Raw genomic sequence first — 18619 nt, 5'->3', positions numbered from 1 at the left:
TAACCCTCCAGATAGCTTGTTTAACATACCATCCAAATATGCCTTTTTAACATGTCTATGTACATGACCTTCTTCCTAAATGTACTCTAAAATGTTCCATAAGCATACATCAGAGAAGGACTTTATAAAGATTATGGATGCAGGTGATCAGAGAGGTTTAACTCCAAGCGAACAATGCGCAAGCCCACCCAACCTCTGGTCTTTCCTAGAACTCCCTCCCCACTACAGATCAGTGTGCTTTCCATCAACCCCTATCTCCTTAGTCCACAAACCTCCTCTCCCCAACCCTGAAACATGCCTCTCACCCCTGCTTCATCTTCTCTCTACACCGCAAACCCTCAGCAGGTCTCTAGCAGCCCCACTTCCTAAGCAGCCACACTCTCCGTAGCAACAGACTGCCTCCGAAACCCCAAACCCAAGGACTCTGCTTTCCCCAACCTCCTGAAGAAGGCCAGCAACATCTCATGCTGCTGAGAGAAGCCTGATCCTCCCTGGGTGCCCAGGCTCTTGCTTTTCCTCCCACTTCCAATCTCACTTTCTCTCTCCTGTCGGGTTTGCTCTCAGTCCTCGACCTGCAGCTTCAATTGCCGGCTGACTGTCCTCCACCCCGTTCCCTCACCCGCACCTCAACCCATCCAAAGAGGAACTCATCACCCTGCAACTTCCTCCTGACGGTTTTTAATACTGTTATGGCAACGCCAGGCTTTCGTTCCCCAGGGAGCTACCTTTGAGGGCTTCCTTCACCTCACCCCTCCACTCCCCTACTCCCAGTCCAGTCAAGGCCCTTTCCTCCACGTGTCGCCAGAATCCACCACTTTCTCATTCCCTCTGCAGCTTATTGCAGGTCACTTCCTAGGAATGTCTTCCCAACTTCTGACTACAGCAGGTTTTCTAGCTCATAATGCATGTGTCCCATCCACAGCATTTATCACAATACTTTTCCACTTATATGACTTCCTAATTAATGCCTTATTCCCCAACCATGAGAAATAGGACTGTCTATAAACAATAACACACCAATGTTCAAGGGAAATGTTTAAGAAATGTTCAATGAATCAAAGGCGGAACTGCGGATTCTCTTCTATTGTTGCTACTATTGTTTCAATTATTATAACAAATACTATAACATAATATTTGGAAAAAGAAAACTGAAGAGAAAACAGATTATCTAATACTTACGTCCAACTTGAGTAGCTTTTCAACAACAAGCTCCAGAATTTCATGCCTCAAGGTCGGAAAATACACACTAATCCTGAGTAAGTTATGAACATAACATTCCTAAAACATAAAAAGATAGAAAAAATGACTATCAAGCAACACAGAAACTACAGTTTATATACACAATATCAGCATAATTGTGATTTATATACTCCTACAGTATTTTTAAAACAGGTTTGCTGATACACAATTCACCCACTTTAAGTGTACAATTCAATAGCTCTCAACTATTCAGAGTTGTGCAACCATCACCATAGTCAACTTCAGAACATTTTCATCACCCTAAAAAAAAATCCTTGTATCTTCCAGTAAGGTACCTCCTCCGAGCCCTAAGTAACCAATGGTCTACTTTCTTTCTCTATGAATTTGCCTAGCATAGATATTTCACATAAGAATATTACAACATGTGGTGTTTTAGCATAATGTTTTCAAAGTTCATTCATGTAGCAAGTAAACCATGTTTATTGTTGACTGATATTCCAATCTGCAGGGATAGCACATTCCATTTATTCATAAGCTGCTAAAGACTGGGCTTCCATATTTTGGCTACTACGAGTAAAGCTGCTTTGAACATTTGTGCAAAAGTTTTTAGGTGGACGCATATTTTTACTTCCCTTGGGAGCAATGGAAATGCTGGTTCATATGGCAATTCTATCTTTTATGAGGAACTGTAAGGCTGTTTTCCAAAGCAGCTGTACCATTTACCATTTACATACCCACCAGAGCGTGGAGGGTTCTGGTTTCTCCACATCTTTGCCAACACTTGTTACTATCTATTGTTCTGAGTACAGCCATCCTAGTAGGTAGGAGGCAGTATCTCACTGTGGTTTTGCCTTGCATTCTCCTAATGACTAAAAATGTTTAGTTTTTCACGTGCTCCTTAGCCATCTGTATATCTATTGTGGAGAAATACCCCTTTAGACTCTTTGTACATTTTTAAATTAGGTTCAATAAGAGTTCTTTAAATATTCTAGATACAAGTCCTTTATCCAATATATGATTTGCAAATATTTTTCCATTATTTGTCTTTTTATTTTCTTGAAGACTATGAAGCACAACAGGTTTTAATTTTGATGCAATTCAACTGTCTTTGCTGTGGTTTCTTGTGGTATATCTAGAAATTGTCTAAGATAACAAATATTTTCACCCACATTTTTTCTAACAGTTTTATCCAATTTGAGTTCAATTTTGTATACAATGTGAAGAGAAGTCCTATTTCATTTTTGGCATATGAACGTACTCCTGTCCCAGAATCAACTGTTGAAAAGAGTATTTATTCTCTTCCCCACTGTCCTAAACAACTGATCACTATACATTGATCTGGCATCCTGTGACTATACTGAACTCACTTATTACCACTAGTGTTCTTGTGAATTTCTTAGGATTTTTCTGTATATAAGATCATGTCATCTGCAAAAAGAGACAGTTTTACTTCTTCCTTTCCAATCTGGGCGCCTTTCTTTTTCTTGCCTAACTGCCCTGGCTAGAAACTCTAGAATAATACTGACCAGAAGTGGCAAAAGTGGACATCCCTGTTCTGTTCCTTATTGTGGGGGAAAGCCTTCAATCTTTCACTACTGAGTATAAAGACAAGTTTTGAATTTTTCATAGATTTTTTTCACAGATGCCCTTCATCAGGCTGAGGAAGTTCTCTTCTGTTTTTGTCACAAAATGGTTTTGGCGTTTTTCATCTACTAAGATGATCATTGGTATTTACCATTTATTCTACTGATACAGCCTGTTATACTAATTGCTTTGGGAGTATTAAATCAACATTGCATTCCTAGGATAAATTTCAGTGTATAATTCTTTTTTGTATGTTGTTAGGCTCAGTTTCCCAGTATTTTGCTGAGAATTTTAGCATCTATGCTCGTAAGAGATACAGAATTTGTAACATTCCAGTTGAAGCACACTCTCACAAATATCAACAAAAGTTATTAACTCTTTATTTAGTACCTATAATACATTATTTAGAAAAAAATATTCTGTATTTAGAAGGAAACCACTGTTAGTTACTAAACGCTACACAGATGATCTAAGTATTAGGCAGAAGACTTCCACGACTTCATTAACAGAAGGCTCTGCCTTCAAATAAGGCATGTTTACAGCTGGTAATAAATGAGCTATTATCTTCCAGCAATTCCTACCTGTGTTAACATTAAGTTCTATCTAGATATTTCTGAAATGGACTCTGCCTTTGACACGTACACAGGAATAAGAGAAAAGGCACTAAGAATCCTCAGTCAGTGGCTTGCTAAGAAAGGATGAGTCAAATTCTTAGCCTTGAGTTTAAAATTCAGCAGACAAAACTTTGAAGAGAAAGACCCAAATTCACCTAAAACTAAACCACACAAAACAACTTTTCCATTATTTCCCCCATGAAAAGATTTCTTACCAATGTTCTCTCTGATTTTCGAACAAACGGAAATTTTTCCACCAGTATTGGCATAAGAAACCATGGTGTGCTATTTGAAAAAAAAGAAAACAATTTCAATAAATCCATGATAACAAGACTTTCTCAGAAGGTAATATTTCCATTCTAAGAGCAAATATGGATACAAGAGGCAAAAGGCAACTCCTACCTCAAGCAACTGGAAGTGAAAACACCTCAGAGAAAATCTGTAACAACTTAGGGAAAAATAAGCTTCTGCTGAGTTTGATATCATCAGCATATTAAAGGAGGATTCTTTTTTTTTCAGTTTAAAATCTAAACACTTCCCACTACACATGTTATTTTTAAAAGGAGAAAAAATTACCAACTTGGACTTTTTAAAGTTAGCTTATGTGCTAAGCTTACTGGGGGAATTTGAAGTTCACCCCTCCAAAAGAAACCTACATATAGAGCTAATTTCTATTCGTAAGACAATACACAAACACATAGGCGGTTCTCACTGAAAATTTTTGGGTATTTTGTCTGTTGAAGTTAAAAGCAAAAGTCCAACCACCATAGAAAGCTGGAGGGTAGACTTGGCATACAGGTTTTGAAAAGAAATTGAAGACAATGAATGGAGAACCGAAATGCCATGTTTTCTACACTGTGATATGACAGCAATGAGATACAAAAACGTGCTGCACACAACTTCAGGTTTGATGCTGTGAACAGTCTATAATTTTCTACTAACTGATTGTAATTTTCTTGAGACTTAAACACAATACAAAATAAGTAACTGAAGTATACTCACGATGGGACATATTTTGCTATTATCTGTAAGGCTCTATGACAGGTGTCAAAATTTGCAGGAAGATCTACAGGTGAAAAGGGAGAGCATGAGCAATAAGATAAGACTGAAAACTGAAAAATTACCCACTTAAGGCTAAAATCGTCTGCTGACCAAAACGGAATCATCTGTCAGCTAAATAATCACATGTCAGCAAAATAATAATCTCAAGACTTTTCTCCATGACTATCAATGAATACTATAAATAATGCCAGTAATGGCAACTGATTGCATAGTAATCAGTTAAATATAACTGAGATTCTTTTTGTTAGATCTATAACAAAAAGACCCCATCAAAGGTTGCCCTTTGTTACCGTCTACCCGTGAGACTAAGTCCTAGAGGAACCAGGATACGTGAGCAGTCAGCACACATTCACTCAGACACAAGAGGTGGCCTTCGTCTAATTCTCTTTGTACTTACTCTCATCCTCATCATCAGAATCCGAAACATCTACGTCACCTTCTTTAATAACCACTCGGGCTTTTGAGGAAAAAAGAAAATGTTATACTTCTAACAATCTGAACAAGCAACAGCTACATAAAACAAGCGATTTTTCTGTTATCCAAACTTAATACAATAAAATTTACAATGTGGGCATGAAGTTTAAGCAGCGAAAAATCCCTGAGTTCCAAGACTTCACCAGAAGCTCACTAAAGCGAATTAAATCCATAAAAATCACAGCAACAAATAAATCCAGACACTTCCAGGGAGGTCATTACAGGGAACAGACAAGTACTAAAACTACTGCTGCCCCAGTAAGTATCCTGGCCTCTCCCATGGTGGCATAATCTCCAAAATACAGTGGGAAGGCAGCCTTTTTAACAGAGATAAATTTTTAAAAAGAAAACTTGAAGCAAGAAAAGCGCAATGACTTACGAGGTACAAAATGAGAAGCAATCATGCTGAGACATGGTCTAAGGAAGACAGTCTGTGCTGATACAAGATTACCAAGGAAGGATAAATACTCCTCCACTACTGTCTGACTTCTGTTCAACCACTGCAATCTCTAGAGATGGGAGGGAAAGACGAAACATTTTACTGATACAACATATCCTATTTTCAACATATACAATATATACTATTTTCAACAGATACTATTTTCAAAGTACTGAATTACATATAAGTCATTGAAATAAATAGTGAACTTACCAACAGAATATTAATAAGCTGCTCAAAGTCTTTCGTTAAGTACATGATGGAAGAACGGAATTCAAGCAGCCAGTTAATGATCTGGTCATCCTTAAATTAAAAAAAGAAAAGTACTTTCAAAATCACAAGTCCTCTAAAATAACAGAGAAATTATATTACCTGGCATTGGTCATCTATCAGCAACATTTAAATTAGCGGGGAAGTCACAAACTTGGACTTAAGCCAAAATTGGGATGAAGATTTCTTAGTTTTTATCAAAATAAAAAAAGATATTACAATAAATTTTCCTTTTTTCTAAAAACAAAGAAGAAGAAGTAATATAGTAATTGATATCAGGGAAAGGAATCAAGTGCAATATTTAAATCTAATCATTTTTGCTTGCCCTAGAAAAGTGAGAACACCTCAAATGGTAAATGTTGACACCTGGGACTTTTTTAAAGTGAAGAATTCCAACAGATCAAATATTCTAAGGCCACAAAGACCAAGAGGCACCTCTACTTCCTCTATACTCATGATGACCTGCAAGCATGTGGATAATATTCAGTCTAAGCTGATTAACCAGAGTCATCAATAAACGTAACTTTTTTTAACCCAACATGCAAATGGGTCTAAAAGAATCAAAATGTGTTCTATATTAATGATGGGTCCACTACTCCATTAAATATTTTTCAGACAATAAAATTACTATTCATAATACTTTCCATGACACAGGAAAACCTGCCAAGTTCAAAAAAGAGGCCATGTAGAGAATAAGGTATCAGTGATACTTAATAGATATTGCTTGCATTGAAGCATATATACAACACACATGTGCAAGAAAAAATTAAAACCCCTAATTCTGAGGAACTTCCTGGTGGTCCAGACTTTGCTTTCATTGCCAAGGGGGCAGATTCACTCCCTGGTTAGGGAACTAGGATCCCACAAGCTGCACAGTATGGCCAAAAAAAAAAAAAAGCCCCTAGTTTTTTAAAGACAATGGTTAATGCTGATAAAGATTCAGTAGGGGAAAAGAGAAATAAAGAAACAAAAATAATACCGTGTTGCACCTTTAGCAACAGACTACAGACAATGTTGAAACCCAGTGATAAACTACTGACAGACAGGGCTGGACCTACAGCCCTAGACTACGTATAGGAAGTACACGCCATGCGCCAGGCACGGTGCTTAGCACCATACATATATACCTTTCCCTAATCCTAAACATGCTGCCAAGGGATTACTGTTATTCTCATTTTATAGATGAAAAAACTGAGGCTAAGAAAGATTAATAAGATTAATTTGCCCACCACACCAGTAAAAAAGGACTTCCCTGGTGGCTCAGATGGTAAAGCATCTGCCTACAATGCAGGAAACCCGGGTTCAATCCCTGGGTCAGGAGGATCTCCTGGAGAAGGAAAAGGCAACCCACTTCAGTATTCTTGCCTGGAAAATCCCATGGATGGAGGAGCGTGTAGGCTACAGTCCATGGGGTCGCAGAGTTGAACACGACTGAGCGACTTCACTTTCACTTTCACCAGTAAAAGACTAGGTTCAAACCCATCTGCCTAGATCGATGCCCCGCCCACTTCCCCACAGTGCCTTGCCCCACACAGTGGAGCTCCCCACCTGCCACTCAACCAGTGAGAGCTTCCTATGCATTATCTATGTGACAAACCTCCATGACACTATTTGCTGATGAAACCCTAACTAACCTGGCAGGAAAATAAAGTCACAACTCATTTGCACTACAGTTTAACTTCATAATGTCCACATTCATTAAGGGTAACAAGACCTGAAGCAGAGAGGTCAAGCTAAGTTACATACACAGTTAGCTCTAGTCTGTCACTTTCCCACTAAAACAAGTGCAACAAAATCATAAGGACATTTAATGCTCCAGTTTTCAAGTAAACCAGTCAGGGACTATGGTACTGAACAATTATTAGAAACAAATTATTTCAACACTCCTCTGAACTAACATAAACATAACTGATGTGATTCTTGGGTCTGTAAAAATTCCCTGGAGATGTGCTGATATGAAATATAGTAGAACACAAAGAATGTGCACCCGGGGAAGAAGGCACAGGTCAGAGAAAGCTTTAAAGACGAAGTGATGCTTCCATTGTCTTTAAACAGACTGAGTACTCTCAAGGGCTCTACACTTTACAATGGTGAAAGCATGTCTTCAGAAAACCAAGAGCAGTTTAGTCTGGCTGGAGTATACTGTGAGCAAGCAAGCCAACAGATAAATTTGGAGAGCAATGAGGGACCAGACATATCACTGAAGTCCCTGTAAGCCAGATTGCTAATTAGAGATCTGCTGGAAGTGTGGGGCACGGTCTCAATGAAGGCACAGTCATGTGCTTAGACAATATCTGGGAAAGTTCATTAGTGAAGATGACATTTCAGTTGGGTCTCAAAGAATAGTCTTATAATTACAGTAATAATAATAAACAACACTAACATAAGACTAGGTGCAAGGCACTATTCTAAGACTTTTAACATTCCATGAGATAGATAGAACTACCATTGGTTCATAGCTGGGGACACCTAGGCACTGAAATGCAGTAATTCGCCCTCAATCACAGAGCCAGTAAGAGAGGGAGGTGATGTAACCAGAGCCCATGCTCAAACAGGCACCAAGCAAAGTGGATCCAAGAACCTCTCACAGGCAGAAAGAAAAGGCACATCAAAGCCGTAAAGTGGCAAATTCAAGAAATAGAGTCTCTAGTGACGGAACACTCCAAGTCTGCTGCAGGCCATGCTAAGGGGCTGGTCCTCTATTCCTCGGTGGGCAAGAAGCAGGGCAATGGCATTTCGAGAATGTGCTTTAGAGATGACTCAGATGCACTGTTAAGATATAAGGGATGGAGGGGACGTGTACGTGAGACAGACAAGCAATAAATCATTTAATCACATAAAGCCTGTATAGAAGTGGTTTTGAAAGAGAGAAAACACTAAATCCAGGGCACCTGTAACACCTGTGGGTTTGCGGTTAAGAAACAAGTCCGCACAACGTTGTAATTCAATTATACTTTGATAAAAAAAAAATAAGTGATATTAAAATTAAAAAAGAAAGAACAAAGTCTGAAGTCCACAAGAGCAATCTGATCTATAAATGCAAATAGCTCTATTATGAGGACACAGATATATCCCAAAGCCACGAGAACATAGGGCAATCACACAGGAAGAATCTGTAAAGTGAGGACGGGGTAAGTTAGGAAATCCAATCAATACCAAATTTCTGAAGAACCTGTCAAGAGAGAGATGAGAGATAAGCAGTAAGAAGACAGGAAGATCAAAGAAACTGAAGGAAAGATTTTAAGAAATGGGCAGTCAACTGCACAAATTGCTACAAGAAATTACTATGGGGCTGAAAGAGAAAGTCCATGAAATCAGAATGCAGGAAATCATCAGTAACCTTTGTCACAGTACATACAGCAGTGGACTTCACAGTGGATTTAAACATGAATGAGAAAGTGCAGACTGTCGGCATGAACAATTACAAAGTCCTCTGAGTCAGACACTGCTCTCACTGGATCCTCGAAAGACCTCTACGCTTGAAGAACTTATTTCTCTGGTTTTACAAGAAGGGAAACAGAGGCAGAGAGGTTAAAGAATGTGCCCAAGATCACACACTGGGAAACAATGGAGCTGGGATTCTATCCCAGGCAATCTGACCACCACTGCCCACAGTAACAGACTATTCTTCCCACAACTGGGCAGTCAAGGAAGAAAGGGGGAATAATGTTTACTTGACGGGTACATATCTTGAACCATTTCCAAAAACACTGAAACAGGGTAGTAGGTTGAAATACAAATCATCGTTGGCTGGTTTCATCTTGCTGTTTTGGCACTGGAGAGCCATGAGCATTGCATGCAGCATAGAAGACCGGTTCTAAAACAGCAAATTAAAGCCGGGTTTCCCAGCCTCAGGACCGCTGGGATTCGGGCCAGACTGCGCATTGTTGTGAAGGGCTGTTGTGTGTGCTGTATGCTTTTCAGCAGCACCCCTATCACCCACTCACTGGATGGCAGTACCACTGTTCCCTTATCAAAAATGTCCCCAATTCATCACTAAGTTCCCTCAGGGGTGAAAATGCCCCTGGTTGAGAACCGTTAAAGCAGGATCACCAAGTAAGTTCTAGAGAATGGAACAGGACAAAAAGTGCAAATTAACATCCTTGTTAATAACATTAACAAAGTGGTAACAACTTTGCTAATAATCAAACACAAAATTAGTTACCTTTATCTCTGGATCTGACAGCTGGTTCTTCAACAACTCAAAGTCATTTGTTTCCCCCTTAAGAAGAAGGGGAAAAAATGAATTTTTGCTTGCTTGGGTTTTCCTTTTAAAGACCAACAGCAGGACTTTAAACTATTACAAAAAGAAAACTGTAACACTGACACCTCAGTTCTGGGGTGTTTGGGTACACTTGTGTACACCTGTGTACTGACATCTGACCATGACAGTATCCATGCACATATGTGGAATTAAACACAGGTCACACATGGAAGCACACAGAATGCACATTTTCCCACCATCACTGAGACACAGTAGAATCACTTCTAAACTGACATGGAAACAAAGCCCATTAATAGAGCTGGTTTATTATCCCAAAGCAAAGCTTATGTAACTACTTAAATAAAATGCTTTGATTTAATGGGTTTTTTAAAATTATACCACTTGCTAAAGATTTTAAAGGACACGAAATAAAGTGTAAATAAAGCTTTAAATAAAGCATGTGAAGGTATAAAACCACAGAAAAGGGGTTACTATTCTAATTGTGAGCGGACAGCACCATGCTATTGTTAAACTGATTTGACTTCAATATTGATATCTAAAATCCACCTTATTTGCCTATTGGTCTTTAGTATAATAGCTATAATTGTATTCCGACCACCGAAAATCAAACCTCAATACATCAATTATATTTCAATAAATCTGAGGGACAAACCCACCAAACCTCACACTATCCCCTCTTACCTTTTTGTACTTCAGTAACACTTCTGTCACAGTTCCACCAAACCGAACAGTTTTTCTTGGAGGAGAATTGAAGAAATCATTCTCTAATGCAAGCATGTCTGAAAGCCTACAGAACCAAAAGTATCAAGCCATTAGGTGCATGACAAGGAACAATCTCATCCTTCAGTGAGACCACTGCTAAAGCCCCCTAACTGGCCTCCCTCCTCCCACTTGAATCCCCCATCAATGGATTCTTCATTCAGTGATCTAAAAATCTTTCAAAAACTAAAGACAGGCTTCCCTGGTGGTCCAGTGGTTAAGAATCTGCCTGCCAATGCAGGGGACACGGATTTGACTCCTGGTCCGGGAAGATCCCACATGTTGAGGGGCAACTAAATAAGCCACCACAACTACTGAAGCCTGGGCACCCCCGAGCCTGTGTTCTGCAACGAGAGAAGCCACTGCAGTGCGAAGCCTGCACACCACAACAAAAGCAGCCCCTGTTTGCTGCAACTAGAGAAAGCTCACAGCAACCCAGTATTTTTTATTTTTTTTTAAACTTAAAAAAGATCATGCTACTCTTCTGCTTAAATTCTCCAAAGGTTTCCTACTTCACTTAAATAAAAAACCCTAAACTCCTTATCGTTAAGGTCCTACATTAATCTAGCCCCTACCTATCTCTCTGACCTCACCTCCAACCCTTACATACTGCAGCCAGAGTCCTTTCTGCTATGCAAGTTCACCAGTCAGATTCCCATATAACTTACTATTCCCTCTGTCAAAAACACTCATTCTCCAGATGTATACATGGTTGGACCCTTGTCTTCTTTCAAGTTGAAGCTTAAATGTCAGAGAGACCTTCCATATCAGAAATCTTAAGTACCCATCCTCTCCCTCTTCCCTACTGTCACACTGTTTTATTTCTTCACAGTAGCTACCACTATCTGAAATTATCGTTGATTTACTCTTTCCCTCCTTAAACTTTAAACTCGGTTGAGAGCACGGACATTGTCTCTTGATATACTGTCCCCAACTCTAACATCCAAAGTAGGTACTTAAAAAAAAAAATTATGATATTATGCCAAGAGTTCCACAAAGTCTGTTTCTTTTAAACAAGTCAATGAAAAAAACATAGCATCCTACTAAAGACTCTCATGGAAGAAAAGTTATGACCAATCTAGACAGCATATTAAAAAGCAGAGACATTACTTTGCCAACAAAGGGCCATCTAGTCAAGGCTATGTTCTTTTCAGTAGTCATGTATAGATGTGAGAGTTGTAAAGAAAGCTGAACGCCAAAGAATTGATGCTTTTGAACTGTGATGTTGGAGAAGATTCTTGAGAGTCCCTTGGACTGCAAGGAGATCCAACCAGTCCATCCTAAAGGAGATCAGTCCTGGGTGTTCATTGGAAGGACTGATGTTGAAGCCGAAACTCTAATACTTTGGCCACCTGATGCGAAGAGATGACTCATTTGAAAAGAACCTGATGCTGGGAAAGATTGAGGGCAGGAGGAGAAGGGGACCACAGAGGATGAGATGGCTGGATGGCATCACCGACTCAATGGACATGGGTTTGGGTAGACTCTGGCAGTTGGTGATGGACAGGGAGGCCTGGCCTGCAGCGGTTCATGGAGTCGCAAAGAGTCGCACACGACTGTGCAACTGAACTGAACTGAAAGACTCTCAAAGTTAAACCCCAAAGTGTTTTATGGAAGTTACGGGTTTTAAAAGTTGAGCTAGATATAAAGCATTGTTAAGCAAACGTGCATCAAAATAACCTTCAAGCAAACAAAAACTTAAAGACACAACCTGCCATCAGTGACATCATTTGGTTAATAATCCAAATAGCCCAAGTATCTCTTTTTGAATCTAGTCGAAGAAGCAGGAGGGAAGAAGGGTAAAGTAGTATAAGGTACTACCCAGGCCTGGAAAAATGAGGGAGCCCAGTAGGGAGAAAAGGGGACTCTGGAACCGAGGAGGTTCCTTTTCCCCGCCCCGCTCCCACCTTTGTTACCCATCTAAGGGTCACGGGCTCACTCCTGACGACCTAAAGTGACCCTCTTCCCTCGGCCCCCACCCATTCCATGAGCTCTGGCCCAGACCCTTCAGCTCCGCTCTCCTAATCCGGTCCAGTGCTCTGGTCCCGGACGCGCAGAAGGAAGCGTCCTGGATTCTTACCCGGTCCTCGACGAGCCCAGCCTCTTGACAGCAGAGGCCGAAGCGGCCGCATCTCCGGGCAACCGCGTGTGAAGCAGAGGAGCCGCCATCCGGCCGGACAAACGCGACGACGGCGGCTTGTGCCGGAAGTCTTTCTCCCTCTAGGCCCGCCTCCGTCCCGGAAGACTCGCGTGAGAGCAACGGGCTTCAGCCAATCAGGAGCCCCAGGCAGGGAGAGCTGAGTTACCTCGGTCCAGGCTAGAGCGCCGCCAAGGCGTAATCCCTGCCGTGCATCAAGCCCCTTCTTCCGCTTGAAGGATTTTCCCCGCCAAGCTAACTGCTGACGGCGGCTGTGGACTCTGCCGGTGGCTCAGCGGTAAAGAATCCGCCTGCCAATGCAGGAGACTTGGGTCCGATCCCTGAGTCGGGAAGGTCGGGTGGAGAAGGGCATGGCTACCTACTCCAGTGTTCTTGCTTGGAGAATCCCATGGACAGAGGAGCCTGGAGGGCAATAGTCTATGGGGTCGCAAAGAATGCACGGCTGAAGCGATTTAGCCAGTGCACTGTACTGAGCCAACTTTGACTCAGAGTTGGACCAACAAAGGTCCGTCTAGTCAAAGCTATGGTTTTTCCAGTAGTCATGTAGGGATGTGAGAGTTGGACTATAAAGAAGGCGAACTGTGGTGTTGCAGAAGACTCTTGAGAGTCCCTTGGACAGCAAGGAGCTCAAACCAGTAAATCCTAAAGGAAATCAGTCCTGAATATTCATTGGAAGGACTGATGCTGAAGCTGAAACTCCAGTACTTTGGCCACCTAATGTGAAGAGCTGACTCATTAGAAAAAGACCCTGATGCTGGGAAAGAATGAGGGCAGGAGGAGAAGGGGACGACAGAGGATGAGAGGGTTGGATGGTATCACTGACTCAATGGACTTAAGTTTGAGCAAGCTCCGGGAGACGGTGAAAGACAGGGAAGCCTGGCATGCTGCAGTCCATGGGGTCACAAGGAGTCGGACATGAGTGAGCGACTGAACAACGACTGTAATGAAACCGGAGAGCTGCTGGGAGGTGTCTGTCCAGCCCTGAGTTTCCCAGAGAAGGGGCGGGGACACCGGGAGGGGCCAATCAGTGGCTTGGTCTGTCGACTTTTAACTTTTTGGAGTCAGAGCCTCCCTCAATCAAATTGAAGAACCCAAGCCTAGAGGGCTAAGGTACATAGCGTCGCAGAGAATTGGACACAACGGAAGCAATTAGCATGCAGGCACTCATAAAACATAACTAATGAGAACCTACTGTACAGCGTAGAGAATGCTACTCAGAGTTCTGTAGTGACCTAAATGGGAAGGAAATTGCAAAAGAGTGGGTATATGTATACATATCGCTGATTCACTTTGCTGTACAGTAGAAAATAACAAAATTGTAAAGCAACTACACTCCAATAAAAAGCAACAATAAAAATGAAGAACTGGAAGTCCTGTGATTAATCTAAACCCACAGAAAGATGGAGTGGGTCAGGATTTGAACAAGTCGGCCTGACCCAGAAACCTGCTTCTTCCTACCTACTGGGCTATTCTCACAAACACCCAAGCTAATCTTACCCTCCTGGAAACGGGGTTGATGACACATCCAAAAATCTCAGAGCTGTGATAATTCTGGGATTAGACATCAAAGAGTGAGAGAAGGCAGTTTTCAAAAGGCTTTAACCCTTAAACTTACAATGTTTAAAGATGTACCAAGTTAGCCAGACCAGCAAAGCAGGGAAGGGTCTTCCAAACATAGGGAACAACAGGTGCCAAGGCAGGGTGGGTGGGAAGGAGGCAGAGGGAAAAAGAGGATGTCCCTCCCTTCACTTTCTAAAAGGCGGAATTGTTGCAACCTTTGGAAACTGTATAGAACTGTATCAAAAGGGCATAAACTAGGTACAGCAACTTAAAATATAAAGCATTGTTCTGTTTTGGCAACGGTGTAAAATCAGTTATTGTCCTTCTGCTGCTTCCATATGGGCACACCATTTCTTGCCTCACTGCATCAGAGTTCCTGCGGAATGCTGGGCAGAAATCATCCATGTCCCAGGAACCAAGGAAATTGCGTGGTAGCTCACAAAGATGTTCAAGATAGCTGTTTAAGTGGGAATCTCTTCCCCTATACCCGCAAAGCAGAGCTAAAAAGAAAAAAAAAAATCACAATTCTTTGCACTCTCAGCCAGTAGAAGTTTAACTGTACTGTCAAGGAATTTGACAGTTACTTTATTCCTTCACTTATAAAAAGTCTGATATGTATTAAAGAATATATGTTAATGTACGTTATTAAACATAGTAAAGTGAAGACCTGCGAATGTACAACCAACTTATGAAACAGCCTGTATTATTGATGCTTCCTATGTGCTCCTTCCAGACACCCACCATCTGCCTGCTTCCTCTCAAGGTAACCACTATCCTGAGTTTTTAAAAAATCATTTCAACTTTTCTCTTGTCTTTCAATGATAAAATTACTTCAATGTGGCATCATACTGCTGTTTCTTTTCAATCAACATTTTGCTTCTAGAATCCAATCCTGTTGTGTATAATTGTGTTTCTCCTACCATATAGCTTGGGCTTCCCTGGTGGCTCAGAGAAAAGGAATTCACCTGCAATGCAGGAGAGGCGGGTTTGATCCCTGGATTAGGAAGATCCCCTGGAGAAACAAATGGCAACCCACTCCAGTATTGTTGCCTGGGAAATCCCAGACTGGAGCCTCGAGGGCTACAGTCCATGGGGTCATAAAGAGTTGGACACAACTTAGCAACTAAACAGCAACAACCATGATTTATCAATCCATTTTCCTGTCTCCAATATTTAGATTGTTTCCTTTCCCGGCTCCTCCCTACTCTTACATACATTGTTATGATTATTCTTACACATCCTCCTGATTCAAAGGTGCAAGAATTTGTCTTAGGGTAGAGATGCTCTTGGAGGTATACAAGACACAGTCAAAGAACTTTCCTAAGTGGTTGTGCCCCTCCCTGCAATACTTCCTCCATAAGCTTGAACACAGCTTCTTCCTTATTTTCATGAAGCACAGTTAAGACAAAGCTTATGTGTTAAATTTTTTTTCAATAACACCTGAGCACAATACAAGAAAAATCCGAAAACTGGCATAATCTCCTGCGGGAGTTCTCAGGTCATTCTCCTTCATGTGGATCCTCTGCCGCTGCTGCTGCGAAGTCACTTCAGTCGTGTCCGACTCTGTGCGACCCCATAGACAGCAGCCCACCAGGCTCCCTTATCCCTGGGATTCTCCAGGCAAGAACATTGGCGTGGGTTGCCATTTCCTTCTCCAATGCATGAAAGTGAAAAGTGAAAGTGAAGACGCTCAGCCATATCCGACTTTTAGCAACCCCATGGACTGCAGCCCACCAGGCTCCTCCGTCCATGAGATTTTCCAGGCAAGAGTACTGGAGTGGGGTGCTACTTTACTCTGTTTCGTGGGCCATCTCAGCGTGACAGGATAAAAGCCTCCTTTATCCAGTCTTGCCTTCCTCAGACTCTCATGGCTTTTTGTCTCCAACTCTTAAAAACAAAAAGTACCAGTACTAATGAAGACCCCTCCTTCTCTAACTGCGACAACAACAGAAAGCAAACAAATAGGGACATGTGCTTGCAAAGATACAACCTCACCTACAATGTAGTCATCCTTTTGTATCACTAGGTATTATCATTGTTCATAATTGCTCTGAGCTTCTTCACTGTAGAGTGAAATTTTACTTTTGTGTACCCAGATGACCCATTAAACTGTTTTTCAAAAGAGCAGTCTTCCTCTAGAGATGAATTTTACACTCATCCCCAGAGTAGTTCTTTTGGGCAAAGCCACAATCATGGCTTGAAAGTAACAGAAGCTATCTTTAGCTAGTTTAAGCAGAAAAGAAGAATTTGTTCTAAGATTACAGGATATATTAAAGCACCAAAAAAGAATTTCTCACTGGCCAAATTTGAGTCAGGGACTTCTCTGTTGGCTCAGTGGTAAAGAATCCACCTGCCAATGTAGGAGGTATGGATATGATCCCTGGGTTGGGCAGATCCCCTGGAGAAGGAAATGGCAACTCACTCCTGTATTCTTGCCTGGGAAATCTCATGCACAGAGGAGTCTGGCAGGCTACAGTACATAGGGTCACAAAGAGTAGGACATAACTTAGTGACTAAATAACAACAATAAGCCCTCCTCTAACCCAGTCTAGAGAGATGAGGTCATATGGTACCAAATGGCTTCCAATGAATTTTTGCTGTAGATGAAAGGGTCACTATTAATGCTCCAGAAATGTTTTTCAAATCATTGAATGGCAGGGACGTTCCAAATGAATAATTCTAAATAGCAAAGCCAATAATAAATATCTCATTTGTTCCTTTCCCCTTTCCAAAGAGTCAACAGTTATTTTATAAGTCACTTATCTTTATAAAAACATTCATTAATACAAGATGGCAACTGTATATCTTTCATGTAGATAATGAATATTAATAATGTATATATATGTACTAATTAATAGATCATATTCACATATTATATATGAAATTATAAATAAATATCCATATACTATGTGTATGTAATATAAAATTATATACAATATAATTAATATATTTAATATTTGATTAAATAATATAAGTATATCCAAAGAAGATTAATTTAGAGCTTTCCTTGTCCCAGAGAAATAAAAGCAGTTTCTCAACCTTGGCACTGGTGACATTTTAGACCAGATAATACTTTATGAGAGGTGGAGGCTGTTCTGCGCATTGTAGGATGTTTAGCAGTATCTCCGGTCTTCACCCCCAAGGTATCTTCACCCCCTAGGTGGTAGTAGCATTCCCCTCTGCGCCACTGTGATAAACAGAGGTCTCCAGACAGTGCCAAATGCCCCAGGAAGACAGTATTGCCAAATTAAGAACGACTGGTATAAATCACGATCTTAGTGAACACAACTGTGCTCATTTCACATGCTAGAAAGGTAATGCTCAAAATCCTTCAAGCCAGGATTCAACAATACGCGAACCGAATAATTCCAGATGTTCAGCTGGATTTAGAAAAGGTGGAGCAGCCAGAGATCAAATTGCTAACATCCGGTGGATCACAGAAAAAGCAGGGGAATTAAAAAAAAAATCTACTTCTGCTTCATTGACTATGCTAAAGCCTTTGACTGTGTGGATCACAACAAACTGGAAAATTCTGAAAGAGATGGAAATACCAGACCACCTTACCTGCATCATGAGAAATCTGTATGCAGGTCAAGAAGCAACAGTTAGAACCAGACGTGGAACAACTGACTGGTTCCAAATTGGGAAAGGAGTACATCAAGGCTGTATATCATCACCCTGTTTATTTAATTTCTATGCAGAGTACATCATGCAAAATGCCAGACTGGGTAAACAAGCTAGAATCAAGATTGCGGTAGAAATATCAACCACCTCAGATATGCAGATGACACCACACTAACTAATGACAGAAAGCAAAGAGGAACTAAAGAGCCTCTTGATGAAGGCAAAAGAGGAGAGTGAAAAAGCTGGCTTAAAACTCAACATTCAAAAAACTATCTTGGCATCTGCTCCCATGATTTCATGGCAAATAGATGGATGAAATGTGGAAACAGTGACAGATTTTATTTTCTTGAACTCCAAAATCACTGCAGTCGGTGACTGTAGCCACGAAATTAAAAGACACTTGCTCCTTGGAAGTAAAGCTCTGAGAAACCTAGACAGCGTATTAAAAAGCAGAGACACGTTTTGTGAAGAGGCGAAGACTGAGTGATTGAGACCGCGTTGCCAACCTCTGGCAGCAATCGGCTTCTCCACGTAGAACCGGGGGTAGGAGATTCAGAATCGAATCTCTTTTCCCTTCCCCCTCCTGTGACTTTTTTCTTGATCTCCAGCTACCTTTTTCAGCTTTGTGAGGCACCGTATCACCAAAGACA

The 18619-nt window shown here is 41.0% G+C and overlaps 1 protein-coding gene across 1 annotated transcript in view; it reads right to left on the bottom strand.

Moving 5' to 3' along the window:
- RRN3 (RRN3 homolog, RNA polymerase I transcription factor) overlaps positions 1-12875 on the bottom strand; it is a 29113-nt gene extending 16238 nt beyond the window's left edge. Inside the window, exons 1-9 of the mRNA XM_069570180.1 lie at positions 12708-12875; positions 10550-10655; positions 9809-9865; positions 5587-5676; positions 5314-5443; positions 4858-4917; positions 4401-4464; positions 3614-3683; positions 1180-1278 (exon numbers count right to left, since the gene is read on the bottom strand). Of these exons, the coding sequence (XP_069426281.1) occupies positions 1180-1278; positions 3614-3683; positions 4401-4464; positions 4858-4917; positions 5314-5443; positions 5587-5676; positions 9809-9865; positions 10550-10655; positions 12708-12796 (765 nt within the window). The 5' untranslated portion in view covers positions 12797-12875. The remainder of the gene's footprint in view (positions 1-1179; positions 1279-3613; positions 3684-4400; positions 4465-4857; positions 4918-5313; positions 5444-5586; positions 5677-9808; positions 9866-10549; positions 10656-12707) is intronic.
- Between the last annotated feature and the right edge of the window lie 5744 nt (positions 12876-18619).

This window comes from Ovis canadensis, chromosome 24 (assembly GCF_042477335.2).
Source record: "Ovis canadensis isolate MfBH-ARS-UI-01 breed Bighorn chromosome 24, ARS-UI_OviCan_v2, whole genome shotgun sequence".
Taxonomy (NCBI): Eukaryota; Metazoa; Chordata; class Mammalia; order Artiodactyla; family Bovidae; genus Ovis; species Ovis canadensis.
The sequence above is the reverse complement of the archived record's forward strand: the minus strand, read 5'-3'. Positions and strand labels throughout refer to the sequence as shown.